The 20,121-nt window shown below is 30.9% G+C and overlaps 3 protein-coding genes across 3 annotated transcripts; 1 reads left to right on the forward strand and 2 right to left on the reverse strand.

Annotated features, from left to right (window-relative positions):
- The first annotated feature begins 756 nt into the window (after positions 1-756).
- LOC123907877 (photosystem I reaction center subunit II, chloroplastic-like) lies at positions 757-1,628 on the forward strand. The gene has a single exon (XM_045958304.1). The coding sequence runs from the start codon at positions 863-865 to the stop codon at positions 1,505-1,507; it is 645 nt and encodes a 214-aa protein (XP_045814260.1). The 5' UTR covers positions 757-862; the 3' UTR covers positions 1,508-1,628.
- A 6,534-nt stretch (positions 1,629-8,162) lies between these two features.
- Positions 8,163-11,115, reverse strand: LOC123907878 (thermospermine synthase ACAULIS5-like). The gene is made up of 10 exons (XM_045958306.1): positions 10,737-11,115; positions 10,156-10,222; positions 9,811-9,905; positions 9,607-9,709; positions 9,440-9,528; positions 9,188-9,344; positions 9,004-9,079; positions 8,844-8,902; positions 8,579-8,715; positions 8,163-8,485 (listed from the first exon to the last, which is right to left on the reverse strand). The coding sequence occupies exons 1-10, from the start codon at positions 10,877-10,879 to the stop codon at positions 8,413-8,415; spliced, it is 999 nt and encodes a 332-aa protein (XP_045814262.1). The 5' UTR covers positions 10,880-11,115; the 3' UTR covers positions 8,163-8,412.
- Positions 11,116-15,180: 4,065 nt separating this feature from the next.
- On the reverse strand, positions 15,181-15,546 carry LOC123905433 (cysteine proteinase inhibitor 1-like). The gene has a single exon (XM_045955028.1). The coding sequence runs from the start codon at positions 15,544-15,546 to the stop codon at positions 15,181-15,183; it is 366 nt and encodes a 121-aa protein (XP_045810984.1).
- Between the last annotated feature and the right edge of the window lie 4,575 nt (positions 15,547-20,121).

Below are 20,121 nucleotides of genomic sequence, written 5' to 3' on the forward strand. Positions count from 1 at the left end.
AAGTGGTAAGGATTTCGATCCTCCTAAATATGTAGTTAGAGTTCGATTTCTAGCGCATACATATGGAGAAAATTCGGTCGAAAATGGAGAACCTACTTTATGTGCTCCAAAGATTTTCCGGCGGAGATTAGTCATCACTAACAGCAATGAGAAAAAAACCGCAGATATCAGTCTCAAACAATCATACTCGATGGATTTATGCAATTTTGGAGTCATGCATTTGTTTACCAATAAATTAAATATAATTAAAATATTAATATGTAAGGTAAAGTTGTGGGATCCAACATGAATTTTTTAGAGTTGTAATATTGAAGCAAAAAATTAGTGAGTTGCTTCAAGATGACGTAATTCTATTGGGATTGAAAAAATACTTAATGTTTTTTCAATTTCTTGAATATCGTTAGTTTTGATGATTTATATAACATATTGTATCAAATAATTTTTTAATTTCTTTATAAACAATTATAAATAATACATAAATCTCAATGAAACGATAAATTTTATAAAAGTTATATTCGTTATAATATTATCTGGTGTGCGTGCATATCTCCCCATATCTAAGTATATAGTTGAATTGAAACATGTAGTCTAATATTAAGCAAGATGAAAACTAAAAAGAGATAGTATTGGACATTGAGGGTTAGATTGAGACATAGAATCAAAATCATAAAATCTCATTGGTCCAAATTATATCACCTTATCCATATACCAAAACTCACACCACATATTCAGATGCTAAAAATCCTTACAAACATTTTTGTATACTAATATTAATTATATTATTATTCATTCACATTATCATTCATATCTCACACAAAATCTTCAACACTTCATTCATCATCATAACATTCATTCATTCATCATGGCAATGGCAACTCAAGCTTCTCTCTTCACACCACCACTCTCAACTCCAAAACCATGGAAACAACCATCAACTTTATCTTTCATATCACTCAAACCCATCAAATTCACAACCATTTCACCAAAAATAACAAAAATCTCAGCTGCAGCAGATGGAAAAGCTGAACCAGAAGAAGCAGCAGTAGCAACAAAAGAAGAAAAAACTGCACCAGTTGGATTCACCCCACCTGAGTTAGATCCAAATACACCTTCTCCAATTTTTGGAGGAAGTACTGGTGGATTATTGCGTAAGGCCCAAGTTGAAGAATTCTATGTAATCACATGGGAATCACCTAAAGAACAAATCTTTGAAATGCCAACTGGTGGTGCTGCTATAATGAGGGAAGGTCCTAATCTTCTTAAATTGGCTAGGAAAGAACAGTGTTTGGCTTTAGGAACTAGATTAAGATCAAAGTACAAGATTAAGTATCAGTTTTACAGGGTTTTCCCTAATGGGGAGGTTCAATATTTGCATCCTAAGGATGGTGTTTATCCAGAGAAGGTTAACCCCGGTCGTCAAGGGGTCGGTCAGAATTTCAGGTCTATTGGGAAGAATGTTAGCCCAATTGAGGTTAAGTTCACTGGTAAGCAACCTTATGATGTGTAAGGGATGGTGCTTCATTAATTTCGTATGTAATGCATGTACTTATCATCACATTTATTTATGTGAGAAATGCTAAACAATTTACCTGTGTATTTAATTTTATGATGTTGACTACTTTTGTGAAGCTTGTGTTAGTTTTTGGAATGAATATTAATCTGCTTTAGCTTTTATTAGTAATAGTATATAGTATATAATAGTATACAACATACTTTTATTAGGATCGATCATCGATGTACCACAAGGTCTACCACAATTGGTTATTGCATTGTATACGAGTGTTGTAAATTTTAGACTATCGAGTTTGATTACTACTGATAAATAGAGTTTACGAGTGGTCATGGAACCCAGGTAATTGTGTGATAAGTTAGTATCATGGAAAAGAGAAAACTGGGAGAATGAATTCATTTCATTGATTATCAGAGTTATATATACACAAAAGATGGTCTACATTAGCTATTGTGTGCATACACACACTGACTAGTTCTAACTAACTAACAACTGATTTGTTCAGCAAGTCATTAGGTGTATCCTTCTCTTGATTACATTCAGTGAGAGGTTGTGACAGGTAGCTCAATTATGTAAAATTGTGATGGGCAATCGGGTATACATAGTTTAGGATCGATCATCGATGTATGACAAGGTCTACCACAAGTGGTTATTGCATTGTACACGAGTGTTGTAAATTTTAGAGTACCAAGTTCGAGTTCGATTACTATTAATAAATAGAGTTTACGAGTGGTCATGGGACCCAGGTAATTGTTTGATAAGGTAGCTCAATTTTGCTGCTGCATTTGTTCTGGTTTGATATGGTCTTTGATCGACTGCATCTGCCGTGCTAGTTTGATGGCGAGTCTGTTTTCTACTAGCTGTTATGCAGGGGGCTTGGATGGTCGGTTTTTTCTGTTAGATATGCTAGCTAGCTTGCCCTTCTAATCTTTGTGTTGTTGTTTGTGTGTGATTTTTTGGTTTGTAGTTTTTTAGTCCTGCTGGTTTTCTCTTTTGTTTTGGTTTCTTTGTTGCTTTGATGTTGTGAGTTTTGGAGTTCTCTTGGATCCTTTATTGGTTCCTGTTGGTGGATACTGGATTGTCTCATCATAGGGAGAAATAATTGTCTAACTCAACTTTACAAAACTCATGCTCGGGCCATCGCACACGTACGTGGGACTAGTGTATATGAGTGTTGTGTATTTGAGTACTGGGTTTGATTACTACTGATAAATAAAGTCTAGGATCGATGTTGCAAGTTGCATTATGTGTCTTTTTGCTTTACTTTTTTTGTTTTGATTTGAAGTATAGAGTTATGGATTCTTGCCATGAACATATATGAACCTAGCTACTCCCTTTTGTATACATAAGTTTCATTGTTTAGACTGCAGCCAATAGTGTCAATCAAAGTCTATCAGGATTAGTGAACAAAATTTGATTACAACAAGATTATAATAAGTTTAAACTTTTCACTTGCCAATTAGGAATAACTTTGCTCAAAGTTGAGGAGGATATACAAAAATGTTTTATATCTATTCTCTTCATTAATCATCTGAAGCCCCAAGGGAAAACCTTATATTTGTTATTAAGAACTCCTCAAAACTTGAAATTAATTAATACTAATATATAAATTTACAAGTTCGAACTCCAATCATGACGTTCGACCTAACAATTTTGATATTTTTATCAGTTGAACTATGATTTTTTGACGACACATCTGCATAAGATTTTTTTTTAATATCCATCTACATAAGATTTAATTTGACTGAATTAAAATTGTAAATCGCACTTCCCGGTAGAGATAAAAGTGAATCATCATTCAAAGTAGTTGTACTATTGTATTTTTTTCATGCCCATTTCTTTATTATTTCTTTTCATAATTGCTCTTAAAAATTACTAAGTTAACATTATTTTTATAGTATTCAAAGACACCTTAACGTCAAAAAAAAATTATATGGTAAAAGTCTCTAGTAAACACTTTAATTTCAACAATTTTTGAAAACCCCTACGTCTCCTAGCTGCTATTATGATGCAAAAAAAAACCCTATAACCCTCACTCCAAGGTCCGTTTGAATTTGACTTATTTTTGAGCTTATGAAAATAAGTTATGTAAAAATACAATTTTTTATGTTAATTCATAAGTTTTCACTGACAAAAATTGTATCTTTATAAGTTGTTTTCTCATAAACTACTTTGAAAAATTTATAATGGTACATAACTTATTTATTTGTATAAGTTGTTTCACATAAACTCAAAAATAAGTCAATCCAAACGAGAGTCTCATAGCATTGGAATTCAATTCCAACGAAAACACCATTAAAAATGCCGATGACACTGTTGTGAGGAAATTAAAATACCAAGAGTTTGTTAACTTGCTAACGAATCTTGTCTGTCATTACAACATCGGTTAAGTGAACAAACAAAAATATGGGAGAACAAAATCCCTTTCTCCTCCCTAATTTTAAGTGATTAAAATTAGAAATAAACACCAAATTAATAGGGCTTGAATCCTAAATTTTAGCAACATGCATGGACATTTTTCCTCCCTATTTTCCGATGGACATGTATACATACATCCAATAGTTCACAAATATTGATTGGAAAGGAGGAAGAGAAATAAAAATATCGATAACAAAGCATACAAATTTGAAACTAAAATGGCAAATAAATTTGTTGCATTGTTGTTGTTGGTGTCTTTTGTAGCTGTTCAAGGTTTTGCACCCCAAAAATATTTGACACCAGATGAGTGCTACAATTATTGCTATAATTCTATGGCAATGCCAAAAGCCATTGCCAAAGCGATATGTAAATGGCATTGTAATAAATTTCCGATGCCAGAGTGTAAGTTGCAATTCATCTTATTTTTCGCGTAGACCTAATGACCAAATTAAAAGCTTTTTTATTCTCTAATATTGTTTTAAAATTTGAAAATGTTTATTATGCTAGCTATTAATCTTGACGTGAAACCTCAAGGGGTAGGCAACGATGAAGTGCTAGGCAACGCAAAGAAGAATGAACCAGTTGGATCTACGACAAGTTCACCAGTTTCAACGTTCAAGGATCTTTAAAAAAGACAAAAAAGGATCGAAGAATGAGAGACTTGACGAGGAAGAAAGTTTCAAGAAAAACTCAAAACTTTCTCATGAACTACTATGTATTAACTAACATCAATTCATATCTTCATCCCCTTTCTCATTCTTTGTCATTTGTTACCACAATAAATTAAATTAGGAACTAGATTAAGATCAAAGTACAAGATTAGGTATCAATTTTAATGGGGAGGTTCAATATTTGCATCCTAAGGTAAGGATGGTGTGTATCTAGAGAAGGTTAATGCGGGTCGTCAAGGGATTGGTCAGAATTAGTTGATGTATTTTATATGAGTGTTGTAAATTTTAGAGTACCGAGTTTGATTATATTACTGAAAAATAAAGTTTAGGATCGATGTTGCAAGTTGAATATTGTTTTTTTTTTTAAGAAGCTAAATTAGCCCACTCAAATTGGCACCAGATAGAATCGAACCTCAGACCTCAAGAGGAGCATACTCCCAGGTCCCAAGCCAATACAAATGCACCAACCCAAGTGGGTTCAAGTTGAATATTGTTCAAATAAGTAAGTAGTAATATTGAATAATGTATCATAAGAGAGCTGAAGTTAAATATATTACGAACAGATTTGTTCAAAGTTTAGGATGATAAAAATGTTTTCCCATCAAAGGAAGATATTTATTCTCTTGATTAATCCTCTGTTTTGTTCTCATGTATAATTCTTCAGCACTAAGATTTGGAATTAAGAACTTCTCAAAACTTGGAAATTTAATTATCAATAATATATAAATTTACCATGACTCATCCCTAAATATCAACATAAGATGGGATATGAGCTAAATAAGGATAAATAAAATTATTTTTTTAAAAAATATATATATTTTTGACTAAAGCATTATTTTAAATTTAATTTGACTTAATTTAAGAAAGCAGGTTAATTGAATTTGACTTAATTAGAATTTTTTTTAAAAAAATTATATTTTTGACTAAAGCATTATTTTAAATTTCTAATAGTACATGTTAATGATTAATAACAAGTTGTCCCCGTGAGCTTACCTCAGTTGTCGAGACACTTCAACTTCCTTGACCATGTGATAAAAATATTAGGTTAAACTGCATTTTTTAACTTCTAACTTACATATAATAGCACTTTTGGTCCTCTTAATTTTGCTCCTTTTGCAAAAGGATGAACCCATCTCCTTACCTGCAGTTTAAAAAAAAAATAGTTGTACTCATCCTCGTACCCGTGTTCTCGTACCCTCTAGTACTTAAGTACTCATACCCGTTACCCACATTTCTATCAAGAATAAATCAATTAATTACAAAATATCATATTATTTTAATAGAATTAAAAAAATCAAAAGATTTTAATGTTATAAATAAATAAACATTTTGATTAAAAATATGTAATATTTTAATAGTCTTATTTGCATTATGCTAAAAAAAATCACTTTGTCCAATGGAGACACTCCCATCATCATTTATCTTCATGCATTTCCAATTAGGACATTCATTTTTTAAATGCCCCTATATTTCTTGCATATGAAACATCTCCATTTCATCTCATCCTTTTCTTTTATTTGCTTTTGTCTTTCTGTTTATTATACTTCTTTCCAATCTTCTCTTTAACAAATAGTCCTTCACCATTGACTTCTTCGTACTTCCCTTCTAATTTCCTCTTCATCTCTTTCGTTATTAGGGCAAATTGAACTTATTTAAAAAAAAATCCATAAAAAAAATATGAAAAAAAGTCATTGAGAATGAAATTATATAATATATAAATAAAACATAAGACGAATAGATGAACACTTAGCGTGAAATTACATAAACATTTAATGTGTGCAGGACAATATGACATGACAATGTGGTTCCTAACAGTTTCTAGGCAAAACATGACATATGATGGAATCAAATTCACATTAGAATGAGAGATATGTTCATGACATACATGTATGACACTGCATGGTTGAAGAAAAACTTATAAGAATTTATTTTCACCACCTATATAAATATAAATAAGACGTGTTTTCTTTTCAGTATCTCATACCATTAAAACTTCATAGATAAACGTGTTTGACTTTGAACATTCTTTGGATTAGTAACCTTTTGCGAAGTCCCTAAAATATAATGTGGGCTAGTGAGGACAATGTACACCGAAAAAACTTGTTTTGGTTTGTGGGAAAAATTGACGATACTTAAAAGCAATTTAAATATTAACTTTAATATATGAAAATAAATACATCAATATTGTCCTATATATAATAATAGCATAAATAGAAGTAATATTTTTTTTAGTATAAGTTATGCATGCGGCTAATGAATCTTATCCAATTTTGAACAGACAAAAAGATAGGAGAACAAAATCCTTTTTTTCCTCCCTATTTTTAAGTGATTAAAATAATAATAAAAACACAAAATCGGGCTTAAATCCAAAATTTTAGCATCATGCATGGATATTATTATCAATCGCTCTTGAACCAGACGAAGACATTATATATACCAATAACAAAGCAAACAAAATTGAAACTAAAATGGGAAACAAATTTATTGCATTGTTGTTGTTGGTGTCTCTTGTAGTTGTGCAAGGAGGTCCCAATGAAACCAAAGAATTTGTGACACCAGAAGAGTGCTACAATTATTGCTACCATGCTATGTTAATGCCCCAAGCCATTGCCGAAACATTATGTAAATGGCGCTGTCGTCAATTTGCGATGCCGGCCGGCTTTGGTGTGAAGGACTGAGAGTTTCATTTAGAGGGGTGTTTGTTTTGCGGCGAGTAGTGACAATGGGTGGTTTCTGATATTTATTTTGGTGGGTGTTGTCCTCGTGGGTGTTGAAGGTAGGGTATGGTTAGGTGTTGTGTGTAGGGATGTCTTTTATGGTGTTTATTTTCGGGTGTTCCGCCTATATACGACGTCTTTAGTTTGTATTTTTTAAATTGTCGGTCTTTGTTCTCCTTGAGCAAGAATCCGATTGTTAATAAAATTTGTTGTTCAAAAAAAAAAAAAAAATATGCCATGCCGGCCTGTAAGTTGCAATTCATCTTATTTCTCTCACGTCTTCTTATAAATGGTTTGATCCTCAGTTCCATCGTAAACAAAAAAAATAAAAAGGTTAAAGACACTATTATTAATCTAATACAAAATTATAAATGGTTTTAAAAATGATTGTGTGTTTCAATTTTTACAATGATTAATATTTTTTGTCTAAAATTTAGATTTTGTCCTAGACCTAATGATCAAAAATTAAAAGCTTTGTTATTCTCTTATATTGTTTCGATCGATGCCCTTTCATGTTTTAAAATTTGAAAATGTTTATTTCTATAATGAGGGAAGGTCCTAATCTTCTTAAGTTGGCTAGGAAAGAACATTGTTTTGCTTTAGGAACTAGATGTAAAAGTATGATCATATGATGTGCATACATAGTTTAGGATCAATGTACCACCAAGTATAGCGCTAGTCGTTGGTGCACAGTGTACGAGTGCTGTAAATTTTGGAGTATTAAGTTTGATTACTACCGATAAATAAAGTTTAGGATCGACATTACAAGTCAAATATTGTTCAAATAATTAAGTCGTAGTATCTAATGTACGATAATAAACAAACAAAATCATTTAAACAAGAGAGTGCTGAAATTTTAATATATTAGACTAGTGGTATAAGCATATCCAAATAGAAGCACAAGATAGGAACAGTTAGTTGTTCATTGATACAACACTTACAAGCCAAGGGATGATAAAAAAAAGGAAGAGAAAAAGTGAAGAGCAGAAAGGAAAAATACATATAATGAAATAAATCTTGAAAGTTGAAAGCCATTTTTTTAACTTGCATTGTGTGTCTTTTTGCTTTACTTTAAGTTTTGATTTGAAGCTTAGAATTATGCATTCTTGCCATGACCATATATGAACCTAGCTGCTCCCTCAGTGTATACATGAGTTTCATTGTTTAGCCTGCAAAATATTCAAGTTCTATTAGGATTAGAGAACAAAATTTGATTACAACAAACGAAACTACACGCGTATAAGTTTAAGTCTTTCACTTACGAATTACGAACAGCTTTGCTCAAAGTTGAGGATGATAAAAATGTTTTACCATCAAGATATCTATTCTCTTCATTAATCCTCAGTTTCATTCTCATGTCTAGTTCTTCAGCACTAAGGTCCAATGGAGAATCTGAAGCCTAGTATAGGCCAATGAAATAGATAGAATACTTAGATTTGGTATTAACAACATAGTTATGACTACTCTCTTATTATGAAAATAATCAAAACTTGATGAAAACTTAATTATCAATAATATATATATTACCATGACCCATCCCCAAATATCAGCATAAGATGGAATATGAGCTGAATAAGGCACAACATCTGCAAACATGAAAAAGCATGTTAATATTTTTTTGCTGGTAATCCAGAGTTCAGGCGCGAGGTAAGTAAAGCATTATTATATTTTTTTTTTGAATACTTACACTTGAAAACTTGTCTCAAGGTGTTGTAAATACATGAGAAAACTTCTGTGTGGCTGAATATTCCAGCAGGTCCTGCCTGAATAAGAACAATAAGAAAAATATCACATTTTGAATTCAGTTTCTTTCTCTTAAGCAAAAAATATGCATATTATTGAAACAAGTTCTCTATATATCCACCACTAACCTGTGTCACAAATATTCCACCTTTCTTAAGTTTTGGCTTGAGACTGAGTTCATAGAAGTCTTTGGTGTAAAGTTTATAGCAAGGACCTCCTTCTATTGGATCAGCCAAATCACCAATTATTACATCATACTTTTCTTCTTTGCCTTCTAATTCAGCCCTGCAAAATCACAAGTATAAATTTTAGAACTGATTATAGTCATAATAGAGCTGCAATATCGAATTAAATCCTAGTAGCGAAAATAACTAAGTGACCTCGCATCATTGATGACGACTTCAAGTCTCGAATCATGGAATGCTTCCTTGTTTACAACTAGGTATGATTTGCAAAATTCTACTACCTCCTGCTTCCATTAAACATTAATAGATTAATTTTTAACCACTTGAAATTGAAAAGAAAAAAAATATCAAAGTTAACATACCTCATCAATGTCACACATTACAACTTTGTCTATGGTCTTGTGCCTGAGAAGTTCCCTTGCAGTAGACCCTTCTCCTCCTCCCATAATAAAAACATTTTTTGGCCTAGAAAGTGGAATTAAAATGTTAATAATGAAAAACAATCAAGTGCTACTATTTAAATCTCGCAATATCTATAATTAGTTATTTAAGGGCAGAGGAAGTACAGAGGATGATGAAGAAGAGCTGGATGAACAAGACATTCATGGTAGATAAATTCATCTGTCTCTGCACTTTGAAGCTTCCCATCAAGTACTAATGCCTGCAAATATATATCATGTTAGTGGCTAGTTTAATTAAATTATACTCCTCTGATACTTATTATAAAAAAAAGTTTGCTTTTTAGGTTCATAGATTATATTTGATGTATCTGGTTCATGATACATGATACAGACTAAATACATCAAACATTCTATAAACCTAAAAGTAATTTTTTTTTTTTATAATAAGGACCGGATGAAGTATTTTTCTTACGAGTTAAGGTAATAACTTTGTGTTGTATCTTAGAGAACCTTGCCAAAGGGCTTTGTGTCCAACAATGCAATGTCTTGATACTGACTAGCTCCTGTATGCAAGATGCTGTAGCCCCACCAAAACATAGAATCATATTATAAAACATTTAATAAAAAACATGTATATGATAGTGTTAAAGTTTGTATTGAAAAAGCTAAGTTTTTAGTTGTGTTGTGTCTGCCTTTTTCATAGCCAAATGCAAAAAGAACATTTAACTTTTACATTGTTTTACTTTTTTTTAGCTTAAGAAACAGAATATCCAAAATTTTGAAGACAGGAAAACTAGACATAAGGTGCAGACTAATATTTTATTTTTGTCTCCTTCTTGTTCCTTGGCTTCTATTGCTATCTTTTCATGAACCTTCTAAAAGATACTACAACATGAACATGAACTTCAAAAAGGAAGATAGAACATTCTCTTTGATCACTTTATTATTTATATACTAATATATAATATAACTATAGAAAAGAAGCTTAGCTTTTAGCTAGTGTCTTGATTCTGGTCGATATTCCAGATTGTATTGAACACCAACGATATACTATAAACACATTTTAAATAAAGCGTGTAATAAATATATACCTATTGAGAGCAAAACACCATCTAAGATTCTCTTCAATCTCTTCTTCATACCAACAACTCTTCCTATAACCATTAGGTGGTGAATGGCTTTTGTCACTTCCTACTCCATTGGTAATACCATTTGTGTAAGCTATTTCACCCATCTTATTCTTTGGTTTGAATATCAAAACTCACAACTAAGAAGAAGAAGAGAAGAGAAAGAGTTATGAATGAATATGAGAGAATGAGAGGAGAGGATATGATGATATAAGAAGGAGAAATGAAAGTGAAGTAATAATTGATAGCAGGGAAAATCTAGCTAGCAAATTAAAGTGGAAGTGCTTCTTAGAAAGTTGAAAAAAGCAAAATAAAATCCTCATTGGGTTTCGTAAAGTACAATACAATACTCTACGGGATTTCTTAGATTGATATTATACCCTCCCTAGTTTACCCCCGTATCTTATCTTACTTTTTGGTTTTAAACTATTTTAACTACTTGTTTAGGACTAGTAAACAGTATTAGTATATACACTACACTAATATTTAATCAAAAGCATACTATACTAATAATATCTACTGACTACTAGTACTAGTATATCAAGAATTTAATTTAAATTTTTTTTTTGTGATGTTTGAATTTTTAACAAATACTTTAAACACAATGATTAGAATTTGTCTGTAATTAGTAAGAGCACGATACAAAATTAGCACAGAGCAAGGGCAGTGTTTTTCCATGTATGTACATGGAAAGAAAAAGTCTAAAAAAACTTAAATTGGTGGGTTGTTTAATTAGATACATTTCTTTCCTTATGACATACTAGTAGTATTATTATAATGTTAATTAGGATTTGCTTTGTAAAGTTCTACTATGAGATATAGTACTATACAGTAATAATGTTAATGCATGACCGTATATTACTACTATAGTACTCGCTCCCTCCGTCCAAAAATATAAGTAAAAGTTGGTCAATAAAAGTAAATGTATTTGGTTCAAATTAATCTTTAATTAGATACATCAAATTTTTTTTGACTCAATTTTACTTATATTTTGACACGAAAGAAGTATATAATAGTAGTATAGTATATACTTTGTCCGTTTTATGAGACTCGTTTAAATTTTTTTCATATAAATTAATAAATATAATGATGTTAATTTTTATTTAACAACAATCATTAACTATTTTATCAAAGTGGAATATAATATTTTAAAAACAGTATACACATAAATCATTAAATTTATTTAATGAGTTCATCGCTCGCAACAAATATTTTTTTATACGCATAAATTGAGGATTAAATTCATGACTAAATGGTTAATAGATCCAAATATCTAACATGTATGTTAATGTGTAACATAGCATAAAGTTAAATTATTATTGTGATAAAATGGGTATCGTTTAATTAAAATTAGACAGCATGGAATTTGTCCATATGGGCTAAGCTTAGGCGCATGCTAACTGTGAAGGCAGTGAACAAGAGCACGTAGTGATGGTATTGGTATGCATGATGATATGTAATGATGCTATAATGCAGCAATTTGTCACGCAGGAAGATAGAGTGTATTGTTGCAAGCAAATATATAAATAAAAGGATGATAATATATAGTGGGGGTGACAATTACCAAAAAATGGGTAAAATTTTGTTTTGAAGTGTTGGAAAATGTGTGCAAATAAAATCTTGGTTTAGTGAGTGAGAGTATAAATAAAGAAGAAGAGCGTGCAATGGATACAATGATGTATATTCTCTTTGTTGTTTCAAAAAGTTAGCTATATCTAATCTACTATGGTAATGGTAATGGAGAGAGAACTGCGCATGCCTATTCATCATCACTATCACCATCACCATCATCATAATAATTCAAACCTTGCTAATACTAACTCATCATATTTCATTTCAATTTCAACCCCACCGTAACTAACATACTATACTATTAATATTTAACCATCGGAACTACTATTGTTCCTTTCTTATGTTATCATGTTGCATTAGACAAGTTCACTTTGTGTGGACCCATGTTTGTTTTGTTCCCTTGATGTAAGGTTGGCATCAGCATGATGGTTTCGTATACTACTAATTTTCAATAATAAGAATTAAAAAAAACGTTAAATAGGTAGATTAATATTTCTTACAATCGGATATTGGGTCTAATTCATCCTTATAAAATTAATTTGTAAGATGATGATAGTCTCTTGCTTATAAACATTCATCTTAAAAACAAATTTTAAAATGTGGAATTTTTATCTAAATATAAAAAGTTTAATGAGATTTTTTTTTTTTTTTTGTTGATAAGTCTAAAGCAAAGACATTAACACTACGAAGGAGGTGAGGGGTAATGGTAATGCTATTGCTCGTGCTGGCCGGCCACAACACCCATTAATGAATTCCAATAAAATCATCTTGGTTGGGTGGGGATTAGGGTTGAGAATAGGCCAGGTCTTGATAGGTTTGAGTTTGTTTTACAATTTTTCTTTAGGCATGAACCTGACCTACGGCCTATCAAATGTTATTTATTTTGGTCTGGCCTGAGCCTTTTTAAAGTTTGGCATGTCTTGTAGCCTATTTAAAAGTATGTGTTACATAAAAGTCTCTATATAGTTTTTTAAATAAGCTAAACAGACCTTAAAAGCCTATTTCACATTTAAATTTTTATAATTTCTTCAACATTAAGAAAAAGCTAATAAAATGATTAGCACAATAATTAAAAGTTAATAAAATAACAAATATGATTAAATAATAATAATAATATATTTTTTCTTTGGCAAAAAAAATATAAATAATAATAATTAAATATAAACAGGTCAGCCTATCAGGCTTTGTAGGCTTTTTTAGAAGCATGAGTCTGGTCTATTTATGTAAACGGGCTTTTTCTTGACCTTTTTTCCTTCATTACCAATGTGAAACTTACATTACAATCAACCCCAACAAATATAAACAACAACAAAGAGCTCACAAGTGTTCTAGTGCATAAATTTATTTAGTTTTCATAATCAAATTTTTATAGGAAGTTGTGTTTCAACAACTACCTCCAGTCTTATATATATAAAAAAAGTTTACTTTTTAAATTTATCGTAAAATTAATGTATACAGATACATCAAATTTACAATATAGGATCGGAGGAAGTACATGTACATTAAGAAGAAATCTATTTAATTTCTCGATAAAGAATAATTTTGTTTGAACATCTTAAATAATGTCTTCTTTTTTTTATTATTAAGTAGCTAATAGCTAGACTCACATTTAATTATGGAGAAATGTGAAATTCGGGGTTCGAACCCCGACCACTCCAATAATGTTTTTGGTAGCTACCATTTGAACTACATTTATGGGACATCTTAAATAATATCTTTATGACCCTGGTGCATTAGTATTGGCTTGGGACCTGAGAGTGTGCTCCTCTTGAGGTCTGAGGATCGATTATCTCTGGCGCCAATTTGGGTGGGCTAATTTAGCTTTTTCAAAAAAAAAAAATCTTTATGACCCTCTCGTTAATTAAAAAAATGTTATTTTTCAATTTATCTTCTTAAATGATTTATTTCAAATGGTCCAAGATATGGAAGATTTTAAGACTGAATGAATATTTTACAATTATTTTCCTCTAAAGGCACGAGCTTTAAATGATGAGTTATATAAATATCTAATGTATTTAATTTATATCATAGATCAAATATATTTATTTTATATCATAGATAAAATATATTAAATAAATTTTATTAAGAACCCGAGAATAATATGTAAAGTTTTGTCGTAAAAAAAAGAGAAAGACTTGTTTGGGCACAACTCCAAATATGATATATTAAACACACATACGTGATTTCATAAAATTTAAAGATAAAATAATTAATATTAAATTATGTGACTAAATTATTTAATTTTTTTTCTTTTCTATGTGTGCGTAAATGAATTTGTGCCCAAATAAGTGTTTTTGGTAAAAAAATGTAAGGCTTAATCAGTTGTCATTCTATGTCATGTTACTAAATTTAAAAAATAATGTGGACCATTACAAAAATTGTACACATGATGTCAATTGTGATTTAATTTAATTGATTTTATGCCATACATTTGATGTATTTTTTTAAAAATGATAAGTTGAGATTTTTTTTATCGATTGTTAGAGACCATTATAAGTCTTCACTAAAAAAAAAAAAAATTGGTTTGATGAAAGAAATGGTCTTTGACACATTCGCACGATGTGAGCTCGTAATTTACCGGACTAAAATTTAACAAACACAAGTCTATGATCTAGAATGATCATTTTTTTTATTCGATCAATTGCATCTCCCATATTTCAAATTCAAAATATTAATAATTTCTCATCACAAACACTCAAAGTAAAAAACAAAAGATCATATCATCATATATATTTAGATCAACAATTCATTATCATAGACATAGCATAAACTAACAATGTAATACATACAAGTGAGTTGATATTATAAGATCATATAATAATCGGTATTTAATAATTTAAGCGTTAACAGATTTAAAAGAAGTGAGGTTCCTGAAGTGTTCGGATGGTTTCTCTAACACAACTGTTTCATAATTGTGAATGTATTGATTGTGAATATCTTGAAAACGTCGAGAGGCGGAAATAGTGAGGTGGTAGTTAATCCCTCCGGATAATTCTTGGGATTCACCCTTAATGACCTTAACAAACTTCAACTTTGACAGAGTAATACCTTTGTTGTACTCGGTGACAGCGAAATTGGCGATATCAATCACATGTGGATCACTGACGTCAACGGACCTTCCACCTTCTAGTGGTATAGCTTCATTCTTGACTGATGAGGCACACATAACAACGATGAGAAGAACAATGGATTGAAATTTCATGATGTTTGTATTGTAACTTTTATCCTTATAAACTTCACAAATTGTATTGGTGTGAGTTAGCCTTAGCCAATGAGTTGGTTCTTATATACTCATTCCGGTCTCTTTTAAAAAGTTTAATATTAATTAAGTTGATAATAATTTTTTTGACTAGTATAAATAAATCAAACTCTTTTGATCAATAAATAAATAAATCAAATCTCTTAGTCAAAAAGTTTTTTTTAAAAAAAAAAATTGGCAGGTGGAGATAGATAAAATGAATTACACGAATATATTTACAATTCGAATTTTAGCATTTCAAAAAAGGAACGACAAAGTAAAAATTACCATTGTACCCACTACTTTAATTGCTTTTGAAAATAAAATATTTGACTTTATTGTCCAAATAAAAAGGTTCAATTTGCAAAAATATACTTCATAAATTTTAGTGGTGTAATATTGTGTATTAAAATGACTCCAGAGGATACAACAACCCCATCGGGAGGAAGTAAGAGGATTGGGGTGGTCATTGTGGATGAGTAACAAAGATTTATATTAGAGAGAAACAAAGAGAAGATCACTGTTCATTTTTTTTTTCACGTGCAATTGAATTAAATTTTAATTTTGTTTTGTCGAGTAATCTATTGACTAGAATTCGATAGGCAATTGAAACATTTAGATAACAATTTATGACTTTAACAAACTCAGGAATTTCATATACTGACACAACACATTTGACAAAGACATTGAGCACTTCAATGAATAATGCTAACGATACACATTCTAACACACTCTCCCCAACGCACACTCTCTAATTAGTTGAAATTCAAATGAATCTCATTAAATAATGTAGGCTCCGCATAAATTTAGTGGAACCCATTTGAAATCAAACCGGTTAAAAGTGTGTGTTAAAAAAAGTGTGTTAGAAAACGTGTTGCTATCATAATTTCACTTCTTCTTTTTGTTATAAGATAAGGAATATTAAAAAAAAAATTAAGAACCGACTAGAGAAGAACATGCTTCACTTCAATTTAGAAAGAAAATCATCTACATAACATTTGACAAATCCTTATGAAATAACTCAACCTTAAAATTTGTGCAATTTTTTTAATTCATTATTGATGTAGGAGGATTTCTTCAGTATTTTATTATTTTAGTTAGATTTAGTTTTATTATATTTTAGGTAGATTTCTTATTTTTATATTTCACCTAGATTAGTTATTTTTATATTTTAGGTAGATTTGTTATTTTTATTTAGCTAGGTTTGTTATTTTTATTTTTACAATCTTTTAGAAGATTTGTTATTTTTATTTTTCACTACTATTTAAGGTAAACTATTGTAGCCTTGAAGGCAACTTTTTCATTCAATAAAATTATAGAGAATTTTCTCAAATTTGGTGGACTCCAAATTACTCTTTCGGTGGACTCCGAAACCCTATTTTGACAAGTTTGTGTTTGCGGCTTGTCTTTATCCATTAGGTTTAGCGTTTTGCTAACCTAGCGCTTCCGTTCTGCGTCAGTTGGTATCAGAGCAGGTTTCTCCTGTTCTTTTCCTAACGTGATCAGATGGGAGATCAACCGGTGACGAAAACAGAGTTTGATGGTGCCATAGCGGGTTTAACCGGGGCCATCACCGCTCTGACAACACAGATGACGACGTTATCCAACAACGTTAACAACAACAGAATCAATCCGAATAGGGGAGGAGAACGAATTCCGGTTATTAGGGTTCGTAATAACAACCAAACTATTGTTACCTACATAAAATCAGAACATACGCGTGGTGAATCTGATTTGGAATACTATGAGCGTAGATACTACAAAAGGTTGAAGGATGATTACTACACGTTTAAAATCTCTGATTCGACATATCGTTGTCCGTTTTGTTGCAACAAAGATTACTCCTTGTCCGACCTTTTGAGACATGCTTACAGAATGTCAGGTAACTTGCGTAAGACGATTAAAGATATTGCTAAACATTCTGTTTTGATAACGTATATTAATTGGTATGTTAAGGTTAAATTCGATGAAGCATGGAGCCTCATCAATAATTCCAACAACAACAATCATGCCAACAATTTTCAACTACGTCACATAGCTAATGAAACCCTAGATGATAACCAACCATCTCATCCCGAGAAACTTGACGATTCTGCTGATAAATCCAAACCGAAAGAAACTGAAGTAGTTGTTGAACCAGATGTTTCAGTTGAAGGTGAAGAATCCAAAGATGAAAATAAAGAGGCCGATGAAGTCGAGCAAGTTCACGATGTTATTAGAGATTCCCAACACGATGAAGTCGTGGATTTTGAAATCGATAACACCAAATCAGCTATGGTTTCAAACGTCATCAATCCCAATGTGCAATCTGCTCCTTTAATCTGTGTCCAAACAGAGGCGACGCCAGTCACAGATTGCATAGTACCAGCGTCTAAATATCACAATGAATCAATGGTTGCGTTTGAAAGGATCATGGATGCAGCAACCGAGACTCAAATAAGTGAGAATGAGCCACTTGAAGTTGATACTTGGAGTTCTCAAACTTCCCTCATTCAGCACCATTATTATTACCTAATTAGTGAACTTGATGTTAGTGACACTAACTCATACATGTTAACTAAGGTGGGTCAAACATCCTTCTGTGATAAATTTCCAACTTTGTATGCCATCTTTGAGGAATGGGACCCCGGTGGTAATTTGGATGTGTTGGCACAAGACGGGTCCTCTCACTTCACTCAATGGGATCCAGGAGGGTGGTCTCTTGTTCATTGGAGGAATCAACTTGCAAGGGAAGCTCCTTATCAAGATGAGAACTCGGGGTCGAGTTCTTTTGAGGTAGAGGAGACTGATGTAGGAGGATTTCTTCAGTATTTTATTATTTTAGTTAGATTTAGTTTTATTATATTTTAGGTAGATTTCTTATTTTTATATTTCACCTAGATTAGTTATTTTTATATTTTAGGTAGATTTGTTATTTTTATTTAGCTAGGTTTGTTATTTTTATTTTTACAATCTTTTAGAAGATTTGTTATTTTTATTTTTCACTACTATTTAAGGTAAACTATTGTAGCCTTGAAGGCAACTTTTTCATTCAATAAAATTATAGAGAATTTTCTCAAATTTGGTGGACTCCAAATTACTCTTTCGGTGGACTCCGAAACCCTATTTTGACAAGTTTGTGTTTGCGGCTTGTCTTTATCCATTAGATTTAGCGTTTTGCTAACCTAGCGCTTCCGTTCTGCGTCAATTATTATCTTTATTTCATGCAAGACTTTCAACATGCTACATTTAAAATCTTTATTTATATCATATTAAGTATCAATGTATCAACTTCTTCTATTCATCTCAAATAATAGAAAAATATATACTTCTTTAAATAAATAGTCATTGGTTTAACATTGTACTTTAAAAATACAATTCGTATCCCCACACATAATTCTCTTACCCAACATTTTAAAATAAATAAATTAGTTTTTTTTACCATAATATTGATACAAAGTTTCCACCACCGTTAACGATAATTAATTTTCGTCAGAGAATCTGTGGGTAAATAAGGTGAATTCTCCTCTTTCAACCAAATTTTCTTCATACGCATGAGTCAAAAATTGAATCCATGATCACATGTTTAAGGGGACCAAAACCATTACCACTTGGACCGATTCATTATTGGTTATAAATCATATTTAACTTGTTTGAATTTTAACTATTTTTTTTTATATTTTTCTTGAATTTGTAGAAAAACTTGATATTTGAGTTTTTTTCGAAATAATTACATATTTTAGAAAATTCAATTGTCTGAAAATGTAATTTTAATATTTTCTCTATCAATGAAAATAAAAGGTATGGGTCTGTGAAGGCTACTCCTAAAGCATCAAACACACAACTGACACTAGGCCAAGAAAGCTAGGGAGAGAAAATATTTCATTTCTTTGTATTAATTTGAAGCAGTTCTAAATTTTGTCGATCATATAAAAAGTGGATGTCATTTGAAATTATTAATTTTTTTTTACGCAAATTATTAATTTGTTAAACGTTATAAAATTTCAATATATCCTGTTAATTGTTTTTAGGCAAAACTATTCTTATAGTCTCTAAATTTAATTGACAATTTAATTCTTTACGTTATTTTTAATCTTTCATTTATGTAACGGTCAAAAAAAATCTTTCATTTATGTTTGTATATAGTTTTCAAACTTCAAATTTATGTGTTTTTTTAGGTATAACAAATATTTTGTTTTGACTTTGGTGAAAAACATAAGGCGACCGGTTTTTTTTATTTTCAATGAGCTGAGGATCGAACTCATGACCTATAATGTATTACCTAAATTCCTCATCACTAGATCAAACCTAGTGGCTTCATAAGGCGACCGGTTGATATGGAGTAAATTCACATCAATCATGCTTATAGAGAATCAAACTAGTGTGATGTTTTGGCCAACATTGGATTCACCTTTGATAAAGAGACTGGAGATCTACTATTAGCTGATGTAATGAGGATAACTACCCCTAGAGTTATTTTTGTGTATAACCTTTTTCTTTGGGTTTAGGCCCTCTATTCCATTAAAAAAAAGGTATAACAAATATTTATAATTACAAGTG

This window comes from Trifolium pratense, linkage group LG2 (genome assembly GCF_020283565.1).
Source record: "Trifolium pratense cultivar HEN17-A07 linkage group LG2, ARS_RC_1.1, whole genome shotgun sequence".
NCBI classification, from domain to species: Eukaryota; Viridiplantae; Streptophyta; class Magnoliopsida; order Fabales; family Fabaceae; genus Trifolium; species Trifolium pratense.

Coding starts and splice junctions, on each gene's coding strand:
- LOC123907877 (XM_045958304.1), top strand. CDS start 863: ATGGCAATGGCAACTCAAGCTTCTCTCTTCACACCACCACTCTCAACT.
- LOC123907878 (XM_045958306.1), bottom strand. CDS start 10,879: ATGGGTGAAATAGCTTACACAAATGGTATTACCAATGGAGTAGGAAGT. Junction 9,710..9,810: donor GCTCTTCTTCATCATCCTCT/GTACTTCCTCTG, acceptor TCCACTTTCTAG/GCCAAAAAATGTTTTTATTA. Junction 9,345..9,439: donor GTCGTCATCAATGATGCGAG/GTCACTTAGTTA, acceptor GTGATTTTGCAG/GGCTGAATTAGAAGGCAAAG.
- LOC123905433 (XM_045955028.1), bottom strand. CDS start 15,546: ATGAAATTTCAATCCATTGTTCTTCTCATCGTTGTTATGTGTGCCTCA.